At 46.5% G+C, this 26,731-nt stretch overlaps 2 protein-coding genes across 16 annotated transcripts in view; one reads left to right on the forward strand and one right to left on the reverse strand.

The window, feature by feature from the left end:
* MORC2 (MORC family CW-type zinc finger 2) overlaps positions 1-5,176 on the forward strand; it is a 43,401-nt gene extending 38,225 nt beyond the window's left edge. For 2 of the 4 annotated variants that reach the window (XM_055254042.2, XM_063623538.1), the window contains exons 25-26: positions 3,575-3,763; positions 4,913-5,176. In XM_055254042.2, coding sequence (XP_055110017.1) covers positions 3,575-3,763; positions 4,913-4,981 — 258 coding nt within the window. In that variant the 3' untranslated portion in view covers positions 4,982-5,176. Of the gene's footprint in view, positions 1-3,574; positions 4,872-4,912 lie in introns of those variants that run through there. The other 2 variants (XM_055254043.2, XM_063623537.1) reach the window with 2 other exon arrangements.
* A 1,191-nt stretch (positions 5,177-6,367) lies between these two features.
* The window catches only part of OSBP2 (oxysterol binding protein 2), a 215,049-nt gene continuing 194,685 nt past the window's right edge, over positions 6,368-26,731 (reverse strand). For 5 of the 12 annotated variants that reach the window (XM_063623530.1, XM_063623528.1, XM_055254033.2 and 2 more), the window contains 2 exons: positions 25,858-26,090; positions 24,103-25,733 (listed from right to left, as the gene is read on the reverse strand). In XM_063623530.1, the coding sequence (XP_063479600.1) occupies positions 25,588-25,733; positions 25,858-26,090 (379 nt within the window). In that variant the 3' untranslated portion in view covers positions 24,103-25,587. Of the gene's footprint in view, positions 6,511-12,493; positions 12,551-24,102; positions 26,091-26,731 lie in introns of those variants that run through there. The other 7 variants (XM_063623525.1, XM_055254031.2, XM_055254041.2 and 4 more) reach the window with 4 other exon arrangements.

Below are 26,731 nucleotides of genomic sequence, written 5' to 3' on the forward strand. Positions count from 1 at the left end.
ATGAGGGCAGGAGCAATGAGTGCTGAGAAAGTGGATAGAAAGGCTATGGAGGGCTCTGGTGGCCTGGGGGGCAGAGAGAGCAACTGAGTTGGAAGAAAATGTGCGTTTTGCCAAGTGCCTGCCTGTGTAAGTGAAAAGGAGTGTTTGAGGTGGGGGCTTCTGTGAGCAAAGGCTCTGGGAGTGGGGTCTGGGCAGCAGGCTATGTAGTGAACATTTAGGGTCGAGGGGCCTGAAAGTCAGGATCTGATGTGTTTTGAATCCCCAGTGTAAGTCATACTGGCTTAAACTCTGTATGAAGAGGACAGCCTGCAAAAGTTTTGAGCTGAAGGAACTGTCATCCAAACCATGTCTAGGGCAGAGGTCCACACATTTTTTTCTGTAGAGGGCCAGTTGGCAAGTAATTTCAGGTTCACAGGCTATACAGTCTCTGTGGCAACTCTGCCATTATAGCATGAAAGCAGCCACAGACCGTATATAAAGGAATGGATGTGCTGTGTTCCCACAAAGCTTTATTTACAAAAACAGTTGGCAGGCTGATTTGGCCCAGGGGCTGTAGTCTGCTGCCCCTGCCCCTAAGAGAGAGATTTGGGTAGCAGCGTGTTTGGGTAGAATGGGTGGATGGGAGATGCAGGGGTGAGGAAGCAGGTCCTATGTAAAAGGTCAGAGGTGAGGGAATGGGAACAGGAGCCAGTGTGGTGGCAGTGGGCTTGGGGGTGAAAGGGCTGTGTCAGAGGTCGTCAGGAGACTGATCATGGATTGTAGGCAAGTGACTCAGGCCTGTGGGAATTGGAGGTTGATGACAAAGCTATTAACTAGGAGAGAAAAATGGGTAAGTGCAACGAAGGTGATGAGTGGAGGTTTGTGTGGCACCAGAAGTGCCCTCACTACATTTCTGGTGATGAGCATTGTGCAGGTGGAGATCAAGGACTGGCACTTGGAGGGAGGGGGAGGCCAGGGCTGGAGATGGGGCTCTGGGAATTGTCTACATGAAGTGGGATGATTTCCCTATTATAGGAATAGCTAAGTTTTCTAGGAAAGAGGTTCTAGAGAAAAGACAATGGGAATGGAAACTGCAGGATTAGTATATTCAAGATGTCGGGTCCTCGTGGGGCAGTTGTGTGCTTGATAAAGTTTGCCAGAGATAAAAACATGGAGTTTGTCTTTATTCTACTTTTTAAAATGTGAAATGAAGCAGGAGTTGAAGAAACTAAGGCTCAGAAAGGTAAAGAGTCTGTTGGTCAGTGACAGAGACCAGATTTGAACCCATGTACTTCTTAGGACTTGCTCTGCTCACGATGCTGCCTTGCTCTCCCAGCAAGATATGAGGGGGTGGTGCTCGGTGAGGGAGCTAGAAGGTGCAGAAATCACAGCTGCTTCACAGAAAGATCCACGCTTCAACTTTTGTCCTTGTTTAGGCTGCAGGTGCTCTCTGCAAATCCCAGGAGGAACAAGCCGGTAATAGGGTGGCTAGGTTGGCCTGGCATCTTGTCAGATTTGTTGATTTTGGCTTAAGGTTATTGCCAAACTCAGAGTAGAGCCTGGGTGCAGCAGGATCTCTGCAGTGGGCTTGAATGCCTGGGCCCAAAACAAAGTGCATGAGTGTCTAAAAATAGTGTATTAGGCTGGGTGTGGAGGCTCAGGCCTGTAATCCCAGCACTTTGGGAGGCTGAGGAAGGTGGATCACTTGAGGCCAGGAGTTTGAGACCAGCCTGGCCAATATGGTGAAACTCCATCTCTACTACAACGTACAAAAAATATTAGCCAGATGTTGTGCATGCCTGTAATCCCAGCTACTTGGGAGGCCGAGGCATGAAAATCGCTTGAACCTGGGGAAAGGCAGAGGTTGCAGTAAGCTGAAATTGTGCCACTGGGCTCTAGCCTGGGTGACAGAGCGAGACTGTGTCCAAAAAAAAAAAAAGTATATTAGCTTCTTTTTGTACAAGGAAGTATAATATCAGTGTATCACCTTTGTCCTGCTAATTGTAATGTCTAAAACCACTCAAACTTTTTTTTTTTTTTTTGAGATGGAGTCTCGCTCTGTCGCCCAGACTAGAGTGCAGTGGCGCAATCTCGGCTCACTGCCAGCTCTGCCTGCCGGGTTCACACCATTCTGCCTCAACCTCCTGCCTCAGCCTCCTGAGTAGCTGGGACTACAGGCACCCGCCACCACGCCTGGCTAATTTTTTGTATTTTTAGTAGAGATGGTATTTCACCATGTTAGCCAGGATGGTCTCGATCTCCTGACCTCGTGATCCGCCTACCTCGGCCTCTCAAAGTGCTGGGATTACAGGCGTGAGCCACCACGCCTGGCCATCACTCAAACTATTTTTTAGCATCAGGGATAAAACAAAGTCTGCTGTTCATTATGTCCTTGTCAGTTATGTCCTTTATACCATATGGATCAGGAGTTCCATAGAGCCTTAGGAGCCCTGCAATATTAGATTCAAGTATCATTTTTTCAAAAAAACTAATGTAACAATTATATGTGAATCTACAGTTACCTCAAAATAATTAAGAAAAAATTATTACAAACCATGTCCGCTTTCAAGATGTTGTATACTGAATTTTAATACTTTGGAGATTGCTCCAGCATTTATTTTGTGCTGCCAAGGCAATTATTGTTTTGTGTAGAACTAGAAGTTTCTCTTGCTATCTTGGTTTACTAGGATAAGGTGAATGACACAGTTAAATACCTGCCAGTAACAGTTTTAAAAAATGGCATCTAGAAGCCTCTCCAGGCTAGGCAGCTCATGCATCTTTACAGAAGTAAACACCAGTGTTGATAAGACTGCAGCAGCCAGCTAGCAACTGCTGGTTGTGGCATGTGTGTTCATCACTGTGGCCTCATCATTCTCAGTGATTTACGAGTAAGTCATCTTATAAATTTGAACTCGGAAAATAAATTGAACCTAAAGAGATACTACTTACATTGTTTTTCACACTGCGATTCCATGTGACATTTCATTTGAAACAAGTATTCTGCTCCCTTTTACAAGTCTGAAAAGCCACTAGAAAAACTGCTTGTTTCCCTTCCTACCTCACCCCCTGGAGGTTTCAGGTACTCAGGGAAAATAGTAAAAAGCTCTGATGCTGTAGAAGTATATACTACTCCACAGATCTGAAGATATCTACTATTGGTTGGTAGGTGTAAAGAGAACTGATGTGAGCGCTGACATTGTTGGGTATGTCTTGGAAGTGGATGGCTGAAAGGGCTGTACTGAAGTCAGACAGGTTATGATTGAGCATGGAAGAGTGATTCTGTCATCCTTTTTTGTCACTGGGAATGGTAAGAATCACCCCTCACATGTCCTCACAGCCTGCAGTCTGCCAGAGCACTGTGCTGAGTGCTTCACCTGTGTGCTAATTGTCTTCTTCCTTGTGGCAGCCCCACAAGATAGGCATTGATGTCTCTCTACTCTGGACGTAAAGAGGCTGTTTGCTCTTTGTATCTAAGATGTTCCTTCAGATCAAGCATCCTTGGGCAAAGCGGGCTGGAGACACCCATGTCACCCTAGAAGGGCCCTGGGGACCCCTGTGAACTTACGCACTCTCCGTCTTGCTCTGCTCCCAACAGAAAGAGTACTTCAAGCAATATGAAGTAGGGCTCCAAAACCTGTGCAATTCCTACCAGAGCCGTGCTGACTCCCGGGCCAAGGCCTCCGAGGAAAGCCTGCGCACCTCCGAGAGGAAGCTCCGCGAGACGGAGGAGAAGCTGCAGAAGCTGAGGACCAACATCGTGGCACTCCTGCAAAAGGTGCAGGAGGTGAGCCCGGCAGCCTTCCTGTTGCAGCTGGACCACCTGGTCTCTCAGGGAGGGGGGCCTGGGCCCTGTTCCTGTTCTCACAAGAATCTGTGCACTCACAGGAATCTATGGTTCTCACCCTGGCTGCACAGCACCCTGGCAGGAGGGCTTGAGATGGTGTGGCTGCCTGGGCCTCAGCCCAGCCAGACCCATAGAACCAGGCTTTTTCCCTTTAGACATTCTGACGTACAACCTGGTTTGAGAACCCTCCAAGCCATAAAAACGAAGTTCTTTTCCAGATGACGCCCAGATGGGATTGGGTAGCCCAGAAGTGGGGAGCGCCCCTTAGCCTGTTGGTCCTTCATCCAGGCAATAAGCATGAGGGCCTGCTCTGTGCCTGTCCTGTGGATACAGAATGAACAAGACAAGCCAGAGAAGGTTCCTGCTCTCACAGCCTGCCAGTCTGGTGGAAGAGAGAATTACTGATGGTGGTTCATAAGGAGATACAGTAAAGTGTGGGGAGGCCACTTGACTAGGGTGTTCAGGGGCTTAGGCATTTGGAGACACTGGAAGCCAGTCATGCAAAGAGTGTGACACGAGCATTCCAGGCAGAAGGAAGAAGAGCAGGACTTGAGGCCTGAGCAGGGACTTGGGGGCAGTAGGGGCAGAGGCCGGGCTTGAAAGTTGTGGGATTTGATCCCGAGAACAGTGGAGATCACTGGAGGGGTGTGGCATGATGCAGTTTTCAGTCTCAGACATTTACCTGCTTGATTGGAGGAGGCCTGGAGGGGTCAAAGTTAGAACCAGAGCCTCCTGTGAGGAGGCTCCCACAGTTGTCTGAGACAATGGTGGCCTGGACCTTGGGCAGTGACAGAGAAGGGAGAGAAGTGGGCATATTTGTAGTATCTGAGGGAAACATACATCGAAGACAATTGGGAACATGGGGTAGAGGCAGGGTGGGTGTAGGAAATTTGGGCATCATCTGTGCACAGTAGATGAGGGAGGGGAGAGTGATTAAGACAGGACAGAAGCCTGACATCCAGGGCAGGGTGGGAGGTCAGGGAGAGGACTCTGGGCTCCATCTCAGGAGCTGAGAGAAGGGTGGAAAGGTGAGCCCCCCCCCCAATCACTTTCTGGCCCCCAGTTGATCCCTGCCCTGCTCTATTCCAGGACATAGACATCAACACAGATGATGAGCTGGACGCCTACATTGAGGACCTCATCACCAAGGGGGACTGAAGGCGGGAGAGAGAGCAGCTCCCCTGCCCACCTGCCCCTCAACCCTGTAGCTGCAGGGGGAGGGGGCTTCATTCATGGGTTGGTGGCCGCACCTTGGTTTGACTTACATGGGACATTTGTGTTTTTGGAGGGAAAGATACCCTGATTCTTTGAATCTTCCTCCTTAAGTTTATAAATATTTATTTTTTAAAAGAAGATGCTGTGCCTGTGAGACCATACTTCTTTTTTTTTTTTTTGGTGACTGCAAAGGACAGAGAACCTTTCCACTTTGGCCACACTGGGTTGCTAAGCCGGAGCCACTTCAGCTCCTGGCTCCTCAAGATAACAGCGAGTCCAGTGCCATCTTGGAGAAGCTCCAGGGTCAGGGCTGACATTTCTGCTAGAGGAGGAACAATGTGGGGATCTGAGGGATGGGAGGGAGACTTCCCCCCAGAGTGGTGGTCCTGCTGGGGCACATATCCAGGGACCCAAAAAGGGGGCTGTGTAGGAGGTTCCACATTGGAGGGGCTCACTCTCTTGCAGCTGTCAGAGTTGGTCCTGGCTGTGGCGTTGTCCAAACAGCTTGGGGGAAAAAGATCCTGTCTAACCACCTCATTTACTACTCAAGTTCTTTCTGAAGGAGGGATTTCTTCAGTTAACCATGGTCAGTGAGGTTTCTCACCGCAGTAACTTGAGTCCAGGTTGAGGGGGAGACAGATCTGTGGTGAATCTCTGACTTGGGCAGCACAGTGTGGAACCCCACAGGACTCCTTAGGGAAGGAGCTTGTGTGTGAAAGAACCCCTGGGGCTGAGCTGGTGACCTCCATGTGTGGGTGCAGCAGGGCCTTGGATGGTGCCAGTTGATCTGGACAGCCTGTTGATGCTTTTCTACTTCCACCCTTCAGCCTGGCCCCACTGAGCCCCATCAAGGTGCCTGAGGAGGGGGCCAGTGAGATCCCCTGGCCATAGGGATTCCAGAGGCATCTCTGCAGGAAGCACACCATGCCTTCCCTCCATGTTCCATCACAGCGCCGCAATCTGTGTCCCTTAACTTCTCAGGGTCAAAGACAAAGGCAAGCGTTGCTGAATTTTCTCTGTAATGGCCATTGGAAGAATCTGGTTCCGTTTTTCCCAACTCTCTTCCCACTCATATTTGGGGCCTCTGGGTTTTCTGAGGGCACAAGGACTGTGACTTTGTACCACTAACCTGTGGTTCAAACCTGGGTGTGTTTCTGGCATCTCCCTAACCCAGATCGGCAATGGCCACCCTGTTGCTCTGAGGTCAGCAGAAGACTGGGAAGCAGAGGTGAGGGACGCAGGCCACCCTGGAATGGGAAGTCTTTTTCCCACTGGATGTGCCTGTCTGGTGGGTTTTGGGCCTTCCCAGACTACATCTCTGGGAGAGGCCTGTTTGGAGTAGTCACTGAGAGACCCTGGCCTCTTCTGCTGGAAGACTGTCCAAGTCTTAGGGTTTCTTGAGCTGGTGATTCCTCTGCCATCCTGCTCTCTGTTCATCTCAGGCAGCATGGGGTCCACTTTTGTCCCCAAACCTAATGTTTTAATCCAAACGCAAGTTGGTTACACATTTTTACTGGAGGGTAATCAATTTTTAAAATTCACACACATGTAATCGAAATGCAATACTATAAACTTCTACTGGTGAGACTCCTGAACTCAGTCTGTTTTCTAAGTAAAATCCAGCACCTTCCTTCTCTTCATTCTTTGTACCACTGTGGCTTTAAACTGTCTTCAAGTTATTCCTCCTCATCACCTCCATTGTTTTATCTTCACCCCCTTAACATCCACAGAAACAGACTGGAGTTCTTGAATGTTTTAGCTTCAACTTCTAGATGTGCCCACTTTGCTTTGCTAATGCCACCGCAGCTGTGCTGAATGCAGCCTGTTTCCCAGGCAGAGATCCTGCCATTCTGGATGGGAAGATAAAATGCAGGGGTCCTCTTTCCCGGTTTCCTGGGAACATCAAGGGACAGATGACCAGCTTGGAACTCTGATGACTTGGGAGGAGGAAGATGGTCTGGCTGATCTGTGGTGAGGTCCTTTGCACAAGGCTGCAAGAAAGTGAAGGGCAGCAATGCTGGTGTTTAAGGAACAAGAGGGGTGGGGACTCTAGGATGTTTTGTTTGAGATGGGGGTCTCGCCCTGGTCACCTAGGCTGGAGTGCAGTAGCACGATCTTGGCTCACTGATACATCTGCCTTCCAGGCTCAAGTGATCTCCCACCTTAGCCTCCCAAGTAGCTGGAACCACAGGCACACACCATCACGCCTGGCAAAATTTTTTTGTATTTTTGGTAGAGTTTCATCATGTTGCTTAGGATGGTCTCAAACTCCTAAGCTTAAGTGATCCACCTGCCTCGGCCTCCCAAAGTGCTGGGATTACAGTGTGAGCCACCATGCCTCACCTAGGGTGTTTGGTTTTTAAGTGACACATACACATGGTAAACATTAAAACCATCTAAAAGGCTGGACCATGAAAAGCAGGGCTCCCTTCTGCCACCCAATCCCTGAATTCTCCCTGGAGAGTATCCCTCCTAAGTGCACACACTTCCACTCTGTTCCATTTCTGCCTGTTAAACTACTTAGTGTAGCTTAGTGTAGTGGAACCTGCTTCAGAATAACCCATACGGGTCTTCTTTATTCTCATGAGCCACAGCATTTCATGTGTTGGATATATTGTCTCCTACTTATGGACATTTGGGGTTGTTTCTGTGTTTTTTTTTTTTTTTTTTTTGAGATGGACTCTTGCTCTGTCACCTAGGCTGGAGTGCAGTGGCACGATCTCGGCTCATTGCAACCTTCACCTCCTGGATTCAAGCGATTCTCCCCCCTCAGCCTCCCAAGTAGCTGGGACTACGGGTGCGTGCCACCATGCCCAGCTAATTTTTGCATTTTTTGGTAAAGACAGGGTTTCACCATGTTGGCCAGGCTGGTCTGAAACTCCTGATCTCAAGTGATTCACCCGCCTTGGCCTCCCAGTGCTGGGATTGCAGGCATGAGCCACTGCACCCGGCCAGTCACCATTTTCATCCAGTGAGTTGCAATGCACCAGGCCTTACCAGGGCCACTGTTGGGTTCAGCAGACATTTCCTTCTTCAAGCTGGCAAGGCCTCAGACAAGTCACTGCCCATTTTGGCTCCCGTTCCTCCTCTAAAATAACCGAGTTGGGTGATGGCAGAGGCTTTCCAGCTTATTCAGCCTCAGGAATACCTAAAATTTATCCAGAAGCCCATGTGGAAAGCTAGGAGTCCTGGAGCTGCTCTGGTTGAAGCTGAGATGGGGGCCCAGAGCTCCCTGTTGTTCTTGACCCCCAAATCTTTGCTTCCAAGATTCACTGGCCCCTACCTGCTACCTGTAGGCCTTCACCTGCTTGCTTGTGTCCGATGTGGGGGTAATGTGCTTACTCAGCAGCCATCCTCATGGCCTAAATATTTGGCCAGTTTCAGTGTCCTCGAAGGCTGAAGGAGGTCTGGGCTTCCATGGGGCCTGAACCGCAGGTGCCTTCAGCACTTCCTGGGGTTCTGGACATGTCAGCAGCTACCCACCAAGGCCTGGAAGGTAAGGGGGGCTCACACCACTAGGGCAAACTTGGATCAATGAGAAGGGAAGGATGCGACAGACGTATCCCTTCTCTTTTCTTGTCCCCTCTGGATTCTGTTGAGATGCTTCCAGGGATTCTCCGAGGCTCCTTCCTGCTCCAGTAACTGCAGGTTACTGGGGAAGCTGTAGCCAGCTCTAATCCCCTACTTTTTTTTTTTTGAGACAATCTGGCTCTGTAGCCCAGGCTGGAGTGCAGTGGCGCCATCTTGCCTCATTGCAACCTCCGCCTCCAGGGTTCAAGCGATTCTCCTGCCTCAGCCTCTCTAGTAGCTGGAATTACAGGCGTGCGTCACCACGCCCGGCTAATTTTCGTATTTTTAGTAGAGACGGGGTTTCGCCATGTTGGCCAGGCTGGTCTAGAACTCCCGGTCTCAAGAGATCCATCTGCCTCAGCCTCCCAAAGGGCTGGGATTACAGACATGAGCCACAGCTCCCGGCCTAATCCCCTACTTTGATTTACTGTCCCTCCCCACATCATTTCTTCCCTTATTGAAAGCTCTGGGTCCTCCCCAATGCCCCACCATGTAAACCAATCTGCCCTGCTGGGTTTGGGGCACCGCGGTGGGCAGGGGAGAACCCATTTGTCAGAAGGTTCAGAGTTTTTGAGTTCTTCATGCTTAGTCATCAGCGGCCACAGCACAACACGTGGCCGAGGGTGGGTTGTAAATTCTCACCTGGCCTAGAGGACGCAGCCAGGACCCCAGCGCTTGGCCATCTCTGTAGAGGATTCGCGGGTGGACCATGCTCAGTCTAACAGGGCGTGGTTATTAACGCCCGTTATGAATGGTTCATAACCAGCCAACTGTTACGAACTGTGGAGGGCGTCCCCAACCCCGCCACACGCTGGAGGCGGAAGCGACACGACGCCTGCGCGGTTTTGCTGGCGTGCCGCACGTGCACCGTGATCTGCGCATGCGTTTTGGAAGCCTCGCGAGCTTGCTGCGGCGCTCAGGGTTTGGTGCAGGTGCCTGTGGCCTTTGGGGGTTTCCTTGCGTCTTTTAGGTAGCTGCTTCCAGGGATTCTCTGAGGCCCCTTCCTGCTCCAGTAACTGCAGGTTTCTGGGGAAGCCGTGGCCAGCTCTAATGCCCTACTTTTTTTTTTTTTTTGAGACAGTCTCGCTCTGTCGCCCAGGCTGGAGTGCAGTGGCGCCATCTCGCCTCACTGCAACCTCCGCCTCCAGGGTTCAAGTGGTTCTCCTGCCTCAGCCTCTCTAGTAGCTGGAATTACAGGGCGAGCAATAGCCCACTCACCCGAAACAGAAAAGCGAGGATTTTTTTTTTTCCTGCAAGCTGTTGCGCTTTAATTAAGTCAAAGTGCAGATGAAATCTTTCCCCCCCCGGTTGTTTTCCAACTTTCGGGGGGTCACTAGGGAAAACATTCGTTGAAAAGATGTCCTTAGGGTTGGCGCTTTTATCTGTGAAAGGAAGAACACTTGGAAAGGAAGCTGCGTGTTTTTCCTTTTGTCCGGAAGGGCCAGCCTGTGTCCCTGCCTTTTGACCCGAGGCCGAGCGCCTGAAGCCTCTTGGACTTAACATTAGTCCATTTTCTATGCGTTTGTCCTTGGCTTGGTTTATGGTGTTTGTTGAAAGGTAAATGTTTTAAAGTTTTGGGGATTCCTATCATGCTTAGGGAAATCAATCCCCTTCTCTCTTCTCCCCTTCCCCCGATGTTCTCTTACATTTTGTTGCAATGTTTATTGTTTGTTTTTTACTAGACAACCTATAGTCCTTACGGAATATATTTAGTATAAGCTGTAAGGCAAGAGCTAAGCGTCCCCCGCCCCCAGGTGGAAATTAACTTATTCTAGCCCCACTGATTAAATGAGCCAACAGGTGTGGAACCGTTGAGTTTGAGATCCCGCTTAGACGCCAGTGGAGACATCTGTGGTCAGGTGCACAAGTGAGTCTGATTTGAGGGGTGAGGTTCTGGCTGAAACTATAATTTTGGGCGTCATCAGTATCTAAATAGATCAGTCTCCCTCACTTGTTAAAAAATGCTTTTCCAGCCTTAGAATTTATTCTCTCACATGAAATATTTAATCGCATTATCCAGTTCTTTCCCATCCCTGCCTAAAAGAAAGTGTTCCACTGGGATTTGAATTATAATTGCATTAAATTTAAATGGAAGTTCTAGAAGCATTAACATTTTTGTGATATCCTCCCCTAGAGGATAAAAAATGGCTTTCCATTTACTCAAGACTTCTCTTAGGTCCTCCAATAAGATTTTATAAATTCTTTATACGGGTTCTATAACTTTCTGGTTAAATTTATTCGTAAGTGTTTTATGGTTTTTGTCTATTGTGATGGAATACTTTTTCCCATCTGTATTGCTCACTGATTATTAATATGGAGAAAAGCTAATGATTTAATATAATTCTATCTTAGGAATTCTGGTAGTTTTAATAAGCCTGTTTTTTATAGATACAAATTTGCCAGTATACCAATTTATTTTGTCAGTTTGCTTTAGTTAGAATCTCTGAAACAATGTTGAATAATGGTCCCGGGCTTGTTTCTGATATGGGTGGAAATCCGCATGTGAGAGTTGAGCAGTGAGAGTTTCGGCAAGTGGCTTTTAAAATGTTGGGGTTTCCTTTAGTTTGTCTTGCGGCTGCTGGGACTCACCGGTAGTTGCCAGTCCTGCCTGAGTTGGGCGCCAGGGGGCAGCAGTCACACAGAATGAAATGTGGGCTGTGCCCCTTGGAAACTGGCTGAATTTTGTCAAATGCCTTTACACCTTCTATAAAAAAAATACAGTTTTCTCCTTTATGCTGCTGTTTTTATTTTCAATTAGACATTGAGTAGCTATGAAAGAATACTGTATAAAATATTTGTAAAGGAGGCCTGGCGCGGTGGCTCACGCCTGTAATTCCAGCACTTTGGGAGGCCAAGGTAGGCAGATTGCTTGAGCCCAGGATTGGAGACCAGCCTGGGCGACATAGCAAGACGCCGTCTCTACATTAAATACAAAAATTAGCTGGGTTTGTGCCGAGACTGAGGTGGGAGAATCGCTTGAGCCTGGGAGGTGGAGGCTGCAATGAGCTATGATCGTGCCACTGTATCTAGCCTGGGTGACAGAGTGAGAAACTGTCTTAAAAAAAAAAATTGTAAAGCAGAAAAAATATACATCAAACACCCATCACCTGGCTTGTTATTTTATAAATCCCTGTGTGTCCTTCCTGGACCCTTTGTCTCCCTGCTCAGAGGTCACCATCATCCTGAATTGTGTTTATTACTATTAGTATTTCATTTTATAATTGTGTTTCTTTTCATTATATTTTTATGAGCTCTGTGTATTCCTGTTTTATTTTGCCCTAAGCGTTTTATTTTGTTTTGTTTTTGAACTTAATGATGGACATAACGTTTTATTGTTTTGCAGTTTTTTTTATTTTCAACATTGTGTTCCAGAAAATCATCCATTTTGTTGGATGTAACTGTAATTTATTCATTTTCACTACTGTATAGTATTCTGGATATTAACCTAAATAACAATAAAGAGAGGTTCTCAAAAGAAAAGATACTTATTTAGGAACAAAGCATTGCAAATTTATGTATATATGTCTTTTCTTTTAGAGAGCCTCTTTGTTATTTGGGTTGCCACATCACTGTCGAATACTAGACAGTAATGAAAATGAATGAATTACACCTGCAATTGAACATAATACAATTTTAAATGCATTCCTCTGAAACTGGCAACTGTGCATTGTTTATGTCTCCTGTTGCATGTGTGCAGGACTTTCTCCCTGGGACAGCTGTCCCCAACATTTTTGGTACCAGGGACTGGTTTCATGGAAGACAGTTTCTCCATGGACTGGGGTAGGGGATGGTTTGTGGGATGGTTCAAATGCATTACATTTATTGTGCACTTTATTTCTGTTGTTATCACATTGTAATATATAATGAAATAATTATACAACTCACCACAATGTAGAATCAGTGGGAGCCCGAGCTTGTTTCCCTGGAGCTAGATGGTCTCATCTGTGGGTGATGGGAGACAGTGACAGATCATCAGGCATTCGATTCTCATCAGGAACATGCAACCTAGATCCCTCGCATGTGCAGTTTACATAGGGTTCTTGCTCCTGTGAGAATCTAATGCTGCCACTGATCTGACTGGAGGCAGAGCTCAGGCAGTAATGGGTAATGGGTAGCGGCTGTAAATACAGATGAAGCTTTGCCTGCTTGCCCGCAGCTCACCCGCTGTGGGTCCGGTTCCTAACAGGCCATGGACTGGTACTGGTCTGTGGCCTGAGGGTTGGGAACCCCTGCCCTAGGATATAATCCTTGGAGTAGAATTGCAGAGTCATAGTTCATGCCCATTTCCACTTTACTAGGTAATGCCAGAATCGGTTATGTTAATTTTCACACCCATTGGCACTGGGTAAGTGCTTTGTTTCTCCACTTTGTTGCCTGTGCTTGATATTGCTAGACTTGAAATGTTTTGCCAGTCTGATGAGGGTATAGTGGTATCTCAGTGTGGTTTAATTTACATTTTTCTGATTTCCAAAACGTGGTTGAGCACCTTCTGTTTATTGACCATTTATTTATTTATTTTTATTTATTTTTGAGACAGGGTCTTGCTCTGTTTCCCAGGCTGGAGTGCAGTGGCACAATCGCAGCACGCTGCAACCTCCACCTCCTGGGCTCAAGGAGTCCTCCTGCCTCAGCATCCCAAGTAGTTAGGACTACAGGCACGTGCCACAATGCCTGGCTAATTTTTGTATTTTTAGTGGAGACAGGGTTTCGCTATGTCAGTCTGGCTGGTCTTGAACTCCTGGACACAAGCGATCCGCTCGCCTCAGCCTCCCAAAGTGCTGGGATTACAGGCGTGGGCCATTGTGCCTGGCCTTATTGACCATTTAGCTTTCTGTGATGAAGTGTTTGCTCAAGATTTGGGCCCATTTTTCTGTTTTATCTTTTTCTTATTTGAATTTTGTATATTCTAGAGACAAGTTCTTTGTAAATTATCTGTGTTGCAGATTTCTTCTCCTGTTCTTTGGTATGCCTTCTTTTTTATTCTCTTTTTACAGAGTCTTTTTGAGGACTAGGAGTCCTTAATTAAAAATGTAGAATAATAATTTATCAGTCCTTTATTTATAGTTTTATTGTAACTTGTTTAAGAAATACTTCCTGGCCGGGCGCAGTGGCTCACGCCTGTAATCCCAGCACTTTGGGAGGCCGAGGCGGGCAGATCACCTGAGGTCAGGAGTTTGAGACCAGCCTGGCCAACATGATGAAACCCCATCCCTACTAAAAATACAAAAATTAGCCAGGGCGTGATGGTGGGTGCCTGTAATCCAGCTACTCAGGAATTGCTTGAACCCAGGAGGCAGAGGTTGCAGTGAGCCAAGATTGCACCATTGCACTCCAGCCTGGGAGACAGGAGCGAAACTCCATCTCAAAAAGACAAAACAAAAATAAGAAATACTTCTCTACCCTGAGGTCATGAAGATATTTTGTATTATCTTCTAAAGCCTTTATAGTTTTGTCTTTCATATACAGATGGTGCCCACCTTAATGATGGTTTGACTTAGGATTTTTTTTTACTTTATGGTGTTGTGAAAGCAATACCCATTCAGTAGAAGCTGCACTTTGAATTTTGAATTTTCATCTTGCTCCAGGCTAGCAATATTCTGTAAGATATTGTGGTGCCGGGTAGTGGCAATGAGCTGCAGCTGTCAGCCACAAGGGTAAACGTTTGATACTGTATAGTGTACAGTGTTCAATAAATGACGTGAGATATTCAACACTCTATTATAAAAACAGGCTATGCGTTAGATGATTTTGCTCAACTGTAGGCTAAGGTAAGTGTTCTGAGCTCATTTAAGGTAGGCTAGGCTAAGCTATGATGTCCTGTAGGAGTATTAAATGCATTTTTAACTTATGATATTTTTGACTTATGATGGGTTTATTGGAACATAACCTTATTGTAAGTTGAGGACCATCTATGTAGATTTTTAAAAAAATTATTATTATTATTATTATTATTTTTTTCTTTGAGACAGAGTCTCGCTCTGTCGCCCAGGCTGGAGTACAGTGGCATGATCTTGGCTCACTGCAACCTCTGCCTCCTGGGTTCAAGTGATTCTCCTGCCTCAGCCTCCCGAGTAGCTGGGATTACAGGCATGTGCCACCACACCCAGCTAATTTTTTGTATTTTTAATAGAGATAGAGTTTTGCCATATTGGTCAGGCTGGTCTCAAACTCCTGGCCTAAAGTGATCTGCCCATCTTAGTCTCCCAAAGTGCTGGGATTATAGGTATGAGCCACCTTGCTTGGCCTAGATCTTTAATCTGCCCGGAATTGACTTTCATGTATCGTATGAGGTAGAGCTCCAGTTTTCGTCCTTCCCTCCTCCTTTCCTTCTTCATTCCCTCCCTTCCTCTTCTCTCCTTCTTTCCATACGTATACCTGGTTGCCTCACCACCCTTCATTGAGTAGTCTTTTCTTTCACTGTTGATCTACAATGCTACCTCTGTTATATATCAAATGTTCATTTATGTATTGTTTCTGAGCTTTTAGTTATATTTGTCTATTGTCTCTCTATGCCAATACTAATTTATTTATAGTTTTACATTATTTTGATACCTAGTAGAGGCAGTCCTCCTACTTTTCTTTTTTCGAGACTGAGTCTTGCTGTGTCGCCCAGGCTGGAGTGCAGTGGCATGATCTCAGCTCACTACAACCTCCACTTCCCTGGTTCAAGGGATTCCCCTGCCTCAGCCTCCTGAGTAGCTGGGATTACAGGTGCGCACCACCACACCTGGCTAATTTTTTTGTATTTTTAATAGAGATGGGGTTTCACCATGTTGGCCAGACTGGTCTCGAACTCCTGACCTCAGGCTATCCACCTGCCTTGGCCTCCCAAAGTGCTGGCATGAGCCACCGTGCCCGGCTACTTTTGTACTTCGATAGTGTCTTGACTACTGTTAGGTGTTAGCATTTTCGTGTACATTTTAGAATCATCAAGCTCCATGAGAAAACCTGTAGGGGTTCCACTGGAATTGATGGTATCCATCCTCAACTGAGAAGAATTGATACCTTTATAAGTCTTCCCAACCATGAATATGGTATAATTCTCAATCTAGATCTTTGTTTAGTGTCTCTCAAAAAAAGTATTACAGTTTTCCCTTTAGAGGTCTCATATGTCTTTTGTTAGATATATCTTTGGAACCTGATGATTTGTAGTGCTATTATAGATGAATGACAACTTTAAGTTACATTCTCTGACAGTTTGTTGCTAGTATATAAAAATGTAATTGATTTTTATATATCAATTGACTGTTACCTACACAATTCTTTTGGATTTTTTAGGTCATATCATCAGTGAACAGTGATAATTTTACCAATTCTCATACTTTATGTAAATATTTTTCTTGCCTTATTGCATTGGCTCTGAGTACAATGTTGAATATAAAGGGGGAAAGTGGACATCTCTTTTTGTTCCCTGTCTCGCAGGAAAAGTGTGTGTGTGTGTAGATATCAGATTATGGAAATTTTCTTCTATTCCTATTGCTAAACTTTTTATTTTATTTATTTATATATTTTTTGAGACAGAGTCTCGCTCTGTTGCCCAGGCTGGAGTGCAGTGGTGCCATTTTGGCTCACTGCAGCCTCCACCTCCCAGGTTCAAGTGATTCTCCTGCTGCAGCCTCTTGAGGAGCTGGGATTACAGGTGCCCACCACCATGCTCAGCTAATTTTTGTATTTTTAGTAGAGATGGGGTTTCACCATGATGGCCAGGCCGGTCTTGACTCCTGACCTCAGGTGATGCACCCACCTGGGCCTCCCAAAGTGCTAGGCTTACAGGCGTGAGCCACTGTGTCCGGCCTTTTTTTCCTTTTAAATATCATGGATGCATGCTGAATTTTACCTAAAGTGTTTTCTTCATATTAGCATAACTATGTAGCATTATCCTTTAATTTGTTAATGTGGTGACTTGTTTAGTTTTTCTCAGCATAAACTAACCTTGCATTTTTGGAATAATAATGATTTTCTATATTGTTAGATTTATTAATATTTTATTTTGAATTGTGCCATTACAAGTGACATTAGTTTGTAATTGTCCATTCTCATACTGTTTGTCAGGTTTTTGTGAGCAGGTTATGTTAGCTTGAAGAAAACAGTTTGGGAGTATTCTCTCTTTCTCTCTACTCTTGGAAAGTTTCTGTAAGATTGGAATTATTCCTTGGTCATCTGTATAGAGTTTTGTGTGTATATATTAGGACTATTTTTGAGACGGAGTCTCGCTGTGTCACCAGGCTGGAGTGCAGTGATCTCGTCTCACTGCACCCTCCGCCTCCCGGGTTCAAATGATTCTCCTGCCTCAGCCTCCTGAGTAGCTGAGACTACAGGTGTGCACCACCACACCCAGCTAATTTTTGTATTTTTAGTAGAGGCAGGGTTTCACCATGTTGGTGAGGATAATCTCAATCTCTTGACCTCATGGCCCGCCCGCCTCAGCCTCCCAAAGTGCTGGTATTACAGGCATGAGCCACTGCGTCCGGCCTGTTAGGACTACTTTTAACTGATTTTTAAAAAGAAATGGTTATAAGTCTTTTTTTTTTTTTTTTTTTGAGACAGGGTCTCACTCTGTTGCTCAGGCTGGAGTACAGTGGCATGATCTAGGCTCACTGCAGCCTCCACCTCCCGAGCTCAAGCCATCCCCCTACCTCAGCCTCCTGAGTGGCTGGGACTACAGGCATGCACCACAATGCCTAGCTAATTTTTTGTGTGTGCATATTTTTTGTAGAGATGGGGTTTTATCATGTCGCCCAGCTTGGTCTCAAACACCTGGCTTCAAAGCAATCAGCCCGACTCGCCCTCCCAGAGTGTTGGGATCCCAGGCATGAGCCAATGAGTCCAGCCAAGTTATATTTTTGTAGGAACCAATCCATTTTATCTGTTTTCAAATTTATTGTCCAAGTTGTTCATAATATTCCTTATTTATTTTTTAGGCGTCTCCACAGGGCAAGTTCTAATAATATATCCTTACTTTAGGCTGGGCCCGGTGGCTCACGCCTGTAATCCCAGCACTTTGGGAGGCCGAGGTGGGTGGATCACGAGGTCAGGAGATCGAGACCATCCTGGCTAACATGGTGAAACCCCGTCTCTACTAAAAATACAAAAAATTAGCCGGGTGCGGTGGCGGGCGCCTGTGGTCCCAGCTACTCTGGAGGCTGAGGCAGGAGAATGGCGTGAACCCAGGAGGCAGAGCTTGCAGTGAGCCGAGATAGTGCCACTGCAGTCTGGCCTGGGTGAAAGAGCAAGACTCCGTCTCAAAAAAAAAAAAAAAAAATAAAATAAATAAATAAATAAAAATAAAAACTAATAATATATCCTTACTTTAAAATGTCTCTGGTGTCTGTATTTATGTCCCCTTTCTTTTTTTCTAGGTAGAGTTTCAGTCTTGTTGCCCAGGCTGGAGTGCAGTGGCACAATCTTGGTTCACTGCAACCTCTGCCTCCCAGGTTCAAGCGATTTTCTTTTTGTTGTTGTTTTTTCAAGACGGGAGTCTCACTCTGTCACCCAGGCTGGAGTGCAGTGGTGCAATCTCAGCTCGCTGCAAACTCCGCCTCCCGGGTGCATGCCATTCTCCCGCCTCAGCCTCCTGAGTAGCTGGGACTACAGGTGCCTGCCACGACGCCCGGCTAATTTTGTTTTTGTATTTTTAGTAGAGAGGGGTTTCACCGTGTTAGCCAGGATGGTCTCGATCTCCTGACCTCGTGATCTGCCTGCCTTGGCCTCCCAAAGTGCTGGGATTACAGGTGTGAGCCACTGCACCTGGCCCAACCTCAGCTTTCTTCATTCTTTTTATTATTTCCCTATTTAATGAATATCTGATCTTTATTTTCATTCATTCTTGTCCTTTTTTTTCTTTTTTCTTTTTTTTTTTTTTTTTTTTTTTTTGAGACAGAGTCGCTCTGTCGCCCAGGCTGGAGGGCAGAGTCGCGATCTCGGCTCACTGTAAGCTCTCCCTCCCGGGTTCATGCCATTCTCCTGCCTCAGCCTCCTGAGTAGCTGGGACTACAGGCGCCCACCAACATGCCCGGCTAATTTTTTGTATTTTTTTAGTAGAGACGGGGTTTCACCATGTTTGCCAGGATGGTCTCGATCTCCTGACCTTGTATTCTGCCCGTCTTGGCCTCCCAAAGTGCTGGGAGCCACAGGCGTGAGCCACCTCGCCTGGCCCATTCTTATCCTTTTCTTGAGTTTATTCTAATGTTCATTTTCTTACTCAAATTGGATGTTTAAAAATTTTTTAGTTCTTTTACATGAGCCTTCAATGCTGTAAATTTTCCTCAAGGTACTGCTTTACCTGTATTCTGTACGTTTTAATATATAGTTTTTTTGTTTAACTGTATTTTCTGATTTCTGTTGTTTTCTTCATTGACCTATGAGTTATTTCGAAATGTATTAATGTTCTAGTCTGTTTTTTCTCCCAGTTTTATTTTTGTCATTGATTTTGAACTGTCTTCATTGTAGTCTGAGAATGTGGTCTGTATATGAGTCCTTTGAAATTTGCTGAGGCCTTATGACTGGATCAAATATGTGGTTAATGTTCATAAAAGTCCCATGTCCATTTCAAAAATATGTATTCTGCAGTCACATTTAATTCCCTGTATGTGTCCATGACATCAAGTTTGTTGATTATATAGTAATTAACATAATTTGTTGTCTGAGCTCTCATTACTGGGAGAAATACATTACAATCTTCCATTATGATAGTGGCTTTATCTTTCTCTTTATCCATTTTACTTTATACACTTTGAGATGTTATTAGGTGCATAAAAGTTTTAGAAATTTATGAGTTTTGCCTTTTATCACTACAAAATGACCTTAAAAATTCTAGTAGTTGACATCTAGTAATATTTTTTGCCCTAGAGTCTGTTTAGTTTATATATTTATGTTTTAGGTGTATTCTTGTAAATAGTATACAGCTGGATTTTATTTTTAGTCCATATTTTTTTCCTTGAAGCATTTAGATTACTTAAATTTTATGTAATTACTGATATATTATTGATGTATTTGTATTCTCTTATTTGTGATTTTTATTCTACATTCTTTTTTCCTCTCCTCTCTTCCCTTCTTTAGATTTACTGAGCTTTCCCCCCCTGCATTCAATGTGTTTCTTCTACTGCTTTGGAAATAATTTAGTATTTCTATTCCTTCAGTGATTACCTGATAAGTTTTACATAATCTTAACTCATCATAGTCTCACTCCACATGACGCTATATATATTTTTTTTAAAAAGTATTTTAATATACTGTTTAATATGCTAAATAAAATTTAGTTATACAAACATACACATACATACACACACATATCTATATATATATAGAGAGAGAGAGAGAGAGACAGACAGACAGACAGAGACAGGATGATTGTGTAGCTCACTGCAGTCTCGAACTTCTAGGCTCAAGTTATCCTCCCTCCTCAGCCTCCCAAGTAGCTGGGACTACAGACACACGCCACCATGCCTGGTTAATTATTTTATTTTTTGTAGAGATGGAGTCTTGCTATATTGCCCAGGCTGGTCTCAAATTCCTGAGCTCAAGTGATCATTCCACCTTGGCCTCCCCAAGTGTTGGGATTATAGGCATAAATCACCACACGTGACCTGTGGAAAAGATATTTTGACTGAAGAGAATACTAACATTTTCTTCTCTATTTTGGAGGTAATACTTCATTGTCTCCTGACTTCCTTTGGAGGCTAACTCTCAGTCTAATCTGTTCTCGGTCTAATTGGTCTTCCTTTGGAGATGAATTTTCAGGTTCTCACTCTGTTGCTCAGGTTGGAGTGTAGTGGTGTGATCATAGCTCATTGCAGCCTCGAATTTTAGGGCTCAAGCAATCCTCCAGCCTCAGTCTCCTGAGTAGCTAGGACTACAGACACATACCACTTTGCCTAATTTAGTTTTTATTTTTATTTTTTTGTAGAGATGGGGTCTCTTCTATTTTCCCATGATGGTCTCCAACTGCTGGTCTCAAGCGATCCTTCTGCCTCAGCCTCCCAAAGTGCTGGTATGACAGGTGTAAGCCACTGCACCTGGCCTGATTTATGCTCTTTGAAGGTAATTTAAAAAAATCTGCTTGTAAGATTTTGTTGTCTTAGTAATCTTGCAGTTTTACTATATTGTATTTAGCTGTGGATATCTTTTTATTTACCATAATTAGGATTTGTTGAGCTTAACTTTGTATATTGGTGTTTTTCATGATTTCTTGAAAAACTTTTAGCCATAACTCTTCAAAGATTGCTTCTGTTCCATAAAAAATGCTTTTCTCCTTCTGAAATAGATCAGACATATGTGGGATCTTATCTTTCATGTCTTAACTTCCCTTTGATATTTTTCACCTCTTTGTGTCTCTGTGTTGTATTCCAAATTTCTTCAGATCTCACTTCTGCTTCACTAATACTCTCTTCAGCTGTGTAATCTGTTGTAAAACTATTCACTGAATTATTTTTAGTGATTTTAAAACATTTTCTTGAAATTTGTTTAGTATTTTTGAATATTTACTCTTCACTTATTTTCAAGCTGCCTTTCTGTTTCTAGAAATATATTAAACATGCTTATTTTCCCTTCTGTATCTGATAATTTCACTATGTGGAAGAGTTTTCTGTCTGATTCTGCTATCTGTTATTTCTGGTTGCCCTTGCTCATGGGTGCTTGTTTCCTTGTGTGTTTGGTGATTTTATACTGTGAGCTGCTCATTTTCCCTGCAGTTTCATATCTGCGGTTCTCTTAAGGCCTAGAATGAAGGGGATATCTTCCAGAGAGGACTTGTTTTCTTCCCCCAGATGACTGGGAACATTGCCAACTTGGGACCATGTTACGTTCTTTGTCAGAGGTTTCATTGAGCCATTCAGGTAGTGTGTATTTGGGCTGCAAAACTAACTGAGGGTCCACTCCTGATTACAAATTCTTAGGGGGATTTTGTTTTTCTCTGCTCAGGACCGACCTTTAAGACAAGTGATTTTTCTTGTATTTTATTTTGGATTCACCATTACATTGAAGGTATAGCCCTTGGGGGCCCCAAATCTCCTATTATATGCCCTACCTTTGGAGGCTCTTTTGAGGCAGTGAAAACTTAAGTTAAGCTCATTGGGCTTTGTAAATAATTGCAACATAAAATATTTCACACCTTTTCTTACCTCTCCAGGTTTTCATACCCACTTAGTTTTTGGCTTGAGTATTCCTCATATTGTTTCCAGTTGATGGATACATTTAACATTTAAAAAATTTTATCCAGCCTGTCTAGTTTTCCACAAAGGAGTATTTTCCAGGAACCTAGTTTACCATATTGCCAGAAAGAGAAGTCCTTCGACTGGCTGATGTAATCAATGATTTACCATGGAAAGCTTCACAACATTGAGCCATTCTTGCATTTCTGCAGTAAACCTAATTTGGGCATGGGCTTACCAACTTGGGGTTCAGTCTTTTCTATGTGGCTAGATTCTATTTGCTGTTCTCTTGTTTGGATTTATGAAAATTCTTCCATGAGACCGAACTAGATATTCCCTTTATTTTCACACTGTCTTTATCAGGCTTTGTTGCTGAAGTTATGCATGCTGGCTAGCTTCATAAAAACAATAAGTTAAATAGCATTGCGTTTGTCTCTGGTCCTGTTCTGTGTTCCACTTTGAAATGTGTCTCTCCGTTGTCCCCTCCTCCCAACTCCCTTCATGCTGAGCCATGTCCCTGGAGATGAGGGAACCTCAGGCCTTCTCTTCCCCACTTACAGAATCTGACTCCTACCCCACAGTCTGTCAGGATCAGCAATTTGGACTCTAGAGTTTGGGGGAGGCAGGAGTTTCCTGAGTCCCTGGGCTCAGCTCTTCACCAGTTCCATTTCTGAGTCTCCTGCCAACTTGGTACTGCAGTCACGCCCCCCACTGCTCAGGTGTTGTCCCACTGAGCATTTGCTTCAGCGGGTCTTCCTGGCCTGGTGTTGATTCTTTCGACAGCTATTCATTGAGCAATGACTACGTGCCAGGCAGTGGGATGCTACAACGTAGAAGACCATGAAGCTCACAGTCTCATGAAGCTCACAGTCCACTGGGGTAGGGAGGGCAGACCATCAACAAATACACTGCATGGCAGCCAGATGGTGATCAGTGTGCAGTGGAGAAAAAGGAAGCTGTGTGTCCCCAGGAGGCTTCCAGCTTGTTTGGGCATCTGCAGGTCAAGTCCACATAGTCCCCTCATCGTCCCCCGAGTTCTTGCTGGAGTGCAGTGGCGCGATCTTGGCTCACTGCAGCCTCTGCCTCCCAGGTTCAAGTGATTTTCTGCCTCAGCCTCCCAACTAGCTGGGATTACAGGTGTGCGCCACCACACCCAGCTAATTTTTGTATTTTTAGTAGAGACGGAGTTTTGCCATGTTGGCCAGGCTGGTCTCGAACTCCTGGCCTCAAGTGATCTGTCCACCTTGGCCTCCTAAAGTGCTGGGATTACAGGCATGAGCCACTGCGCCTGGCCCTTTTTTTTTTTTTAAACAATTACTCTCTCATACAAATGTCACAATCAACTTGTCAAGCTTTTGAACTATATTGGTAGGATTTTGATAGGGATCATGTTGAATTTGTAGGTTTGGGACTAACATAACTGAATGTGAACCTAGCTATGAACCCTCTTAACTCAGGTCCTCTCTGTCATGTCCATAAAGGTCTTTTACAGGTTTTGTGTCTTTTTGTCAGATGGCCTATGTTGTAGATCTTTTTTTCTATTATATTTTCTACTCAGTGATGGCTGGTGTATGTGAGACCACTGAGTGTAGGTTGATCTTGTGTCCTGCTGGTCAGAGTGGTCTTTCTAAAACATTGCCCTGATGTCACTTCCTGTTCAAGCTCTTCAGAGCCCTCTCTTTGCCTCAGTAGACTGACCTTTGTCCCCTCCCTTGCCCTCTGGGTCAGGTGCATCCTGAGGTTCCGCCTCACCTCTATTCCAGTGAGACCTGCCCCACCAGCTCCTCAGCCAGGACCCTCCACCAGCAGCCACCTCCCCACAGATAGGGAAGCCTAGCCAGGGAAGGAGCTGTGCAGGGCCAGCCCCAGATCCCACAGGGCTGGGGTGTGGAGGCAGATGGTGAGAGCACTGGCCCTGAAGCCCCTGGGGTGCCCTGCTCTACCCATCCCTCACCTGGAAGTGCAGCCCAGGCTGCTGCTGTCAAGTGATATGGAACTCACCAGGGCTGGCCCTCCCCCTGGAGGCCTCCCACTAGACAGCTCCAGGAACTGAAACATGGGAGGGGGCTGCTGGTGGTCTCCACCTGGCTAAAGCACTGCCATTCCAAAGAGCAGAGCTAGGTCCAGGCCAGCCCTGTTGCCACAGCATCAGGGCAGCCTTTGGCAGAGCTGCGACCCTCTCCCCAGCCCTTTGGGCAGTTTCCTGGGTCTCCTACCTCCTCTCTTCCCCTGACCCCCCTGCTGTTTCACCCCATGCTCTACCCCCATGCCACCTTGTAGGCTGTCACCTGTCCTTCTACGTTAGTCCCCTCCACCCAGACACAGAGAGACTGAGGGACAGGGCAGTGGAAAACTCCAAAGCCAAGGTTTTTTATTACTGGTCAAAAGGTGCTCGCTAACAAAACAGTGTTGGGGAGAGGTACATTCCACAGCTCTGTGGGAGCCCCAGTGGGGCTGTCCTGCCCCACCCCACCCCGCCTCTCCAGTGGGCATCGTAAGGTAAGGCATTTCACATGTTGGTGTTTTCACTTTTTTTTTTATATATATAAAAACAAAACCAGTCCTGGAGTAGAAATAAAAACCCTGTGATGAACTTTTAGGACTAAACTGAAATAGAAAGGATTGGAGTGTGGGATTCTGAGGGGCTGGGTCAGTGGCCATGGTGGTCCAGCCCCACATGGTTGGCAGAAGCCGCTGGAAGGGGGCATGAGGAGAGGGAAGGGCGCAGCTGACATGAGGGCCAAACTCAGACAGGTGTGCCCGTCTTCATCATTTTTTCACTTTTACATACTGTAGAAATTTAAGCAAAATAGCTATTTTATATATATTTATATATCATATATATATATATAAATTAGGCAAATAAAGAGTTCAGGGGGCACTGAGATGGGGCACCCCTAGGGGCCTCCTAGGATGAGGAGGGATGCAAGGTCTCTGATGCCCGGGTCACCAGCCCAGGCCGGGCCAAGGGTTTGTTCATTATTGCTGATTTGGGGCCTGGGTCTCAGGGCGGGGAGCACCTGCAGGCCCTGCCTTCCAGCCCTTCCTGGCCTCTTGGGGCTAGGGAGCCACCCAGGCCGGCTAGGGCGAGGCCAGGGACTGCTGCCCTCAAATCCACCAGGGGGATGCCATCAGTACCCCCTCCTGCATCTGTGGGTAGGAGCTCCAGAAACTCTCTGTGCTCTGCTGGGCTGGGGCAGCCCCCTTCAGTTTCGGGCTCTGTGGGGCCCTGGCAGGTGGGGGTGTGGGCAGCTCAGATACCATCGAGGACTTGATATGTTGAGCTACAAAATTCTCCCAACTCAAAGGGGTCTGGCTTCCTGATGTCTTAAAAATAAGGGGCTCTTGCCAGGACACTTTTGTGGCAAGAAAGCACACTTGGAAAGCTGTCTGCTAAGTGCGGTACTAAAAATATTTACTAAACATCACAGCTGGAAAGAAATGGAGATCATTTTTCTAAAAAAGTTGAAGAGGCTCCCTAGAAGGGGCTAGTTCATCCCTGGGTTGGGGGCTGGTGATTTGCGCAGCCCATGGCCTGGGCCAGCCGGCCTGAGTTGTGGTAACTGGGGCAGGGGTTCCAGTAGGGCCCAGGTCCATAATGAAGGGGCACGGGTGACCCAGCGCACCTGGGGGCTGGAGAAAACCCAGGTCAGCCCTTCCTCCTTCCAAGGTGGGAGTCCCAAGAAAGTGTGGAGAAAAAAAGAAATAGGAAAGGAAATAGGAAGGGCTGGGAATGGGCTGGGAGAAAGACCATTCAGTACTAAATTGAGTGCATTAATGAACAGGTGGGCCGGGCTGTGCAGGCGCCTGTATTTGCTGCAAGGGTGGCGCTCAGAAGATGTTGGGGCACATGTGCCAGTCTTGCTTCTCCTTGGCCTCCCAGTAGCCGCCCTTGTACACACAGGCCATCTCCCCGGTCAGCGGGTCCAGCCTCTTCTCAAACCACAGTGGCGTGTAGGCATCCGCCTCCTTCTCTGCTGGGCAGGCACAGTGGGCTGGTGGGTGGGCTGGTGGCCTGCCTCCCCAGAATCCATCCCCGCGGGACTCCCACCCGGGTACCCCTTTCCTCCCCTCCGGGGCGCCCTTCCCGCCCGGCCTCACCTTCCTCCGAGCTGCAGCTGCTGCCGGGCCCGCAGGACTCCAGCTGCCGGCGCCGCGACAGGCGCTGTTTCTCCTCCAGCCGCTGCTTCTCGGTATTGGCCTCGTCCCAACGGCCCTTCTCCATCAGCCGCTGGTCGGGCCGCAGGCGGCTATCAGTGGGCGCTACGCCCTCCTCGTGCTCGTTGAGGGTCAGGGCCAGCTCTGAGAAGTAGTACATGTTCTCCGCATTCTCCCTGTGGCGGTGGCGGTGGCGGTGTCTGCGGTGTGAGCCGCACCACACCCACCCGGCCGCCCTCCCCTGCCTGGGGGTGTCTCCCCTCCCGGGTCGCCTCACCCTCCAGCTCCCCCCAGTGGGCCCACCCGGCGGAACCCAGTGGCTGCAAACAGCTGCCTTCTGCTCCCCAGACCTCCCATGCTCACATGGCCAACCTGCCGCTGTTTTGCCACATTAGACTTATCTGGGAATTGCCTAGCTTAGTATTTCTCGGCTTTTCTTCTTTTCTATTATGTTTTTTTTTTTTCTTCTTTTTTGAGACAGTTTCACTCTTGTTGCCCAGGCTGGAGTGCCTGGCTTTTTTAAGACAGAGTCTCCACTGGGCGTGGTGGCTCACGCCTGTAATCCCAGCGCTTTGGGAGGCTGAGGCCGGTGAATCACGAGGTCAGGAGTTTGAGACCAGCCTGACCAACATAGTGAAACCCCGTTTCTACTAAAAATTAGCCGGGCGTGGTGGCAGGCACCTGTAATCCCAGGTAATCTACTCAGGAGGCTGAGGCAGGAGAATTGCTTGAACCCCGGGAGGCTGAGGTTGTGGTGAGCCGAGATCACGCCATTGCACTCTAGCCTGGGCGACAGTTCGAGGCCCCGTCTAAAAAA

The sequence above is a fragment of the Symphalangus syndactylus genome, chromosome 18 (genome assembly GCF_028878055.3).
Source record: "Symphalangus syndactylus isolate Jambi chromosome 18, NHGRI_mSymSyn1-v2.1_pri, whole genome shotgun sequence".
In the NCBI taxonomy this organism is placed as follows: Eukaryota; Metazoa; Chordata; class Mammalia; order Primates; family Hylobatidae; genus Symphalangus; species Symphalangus syndactylus.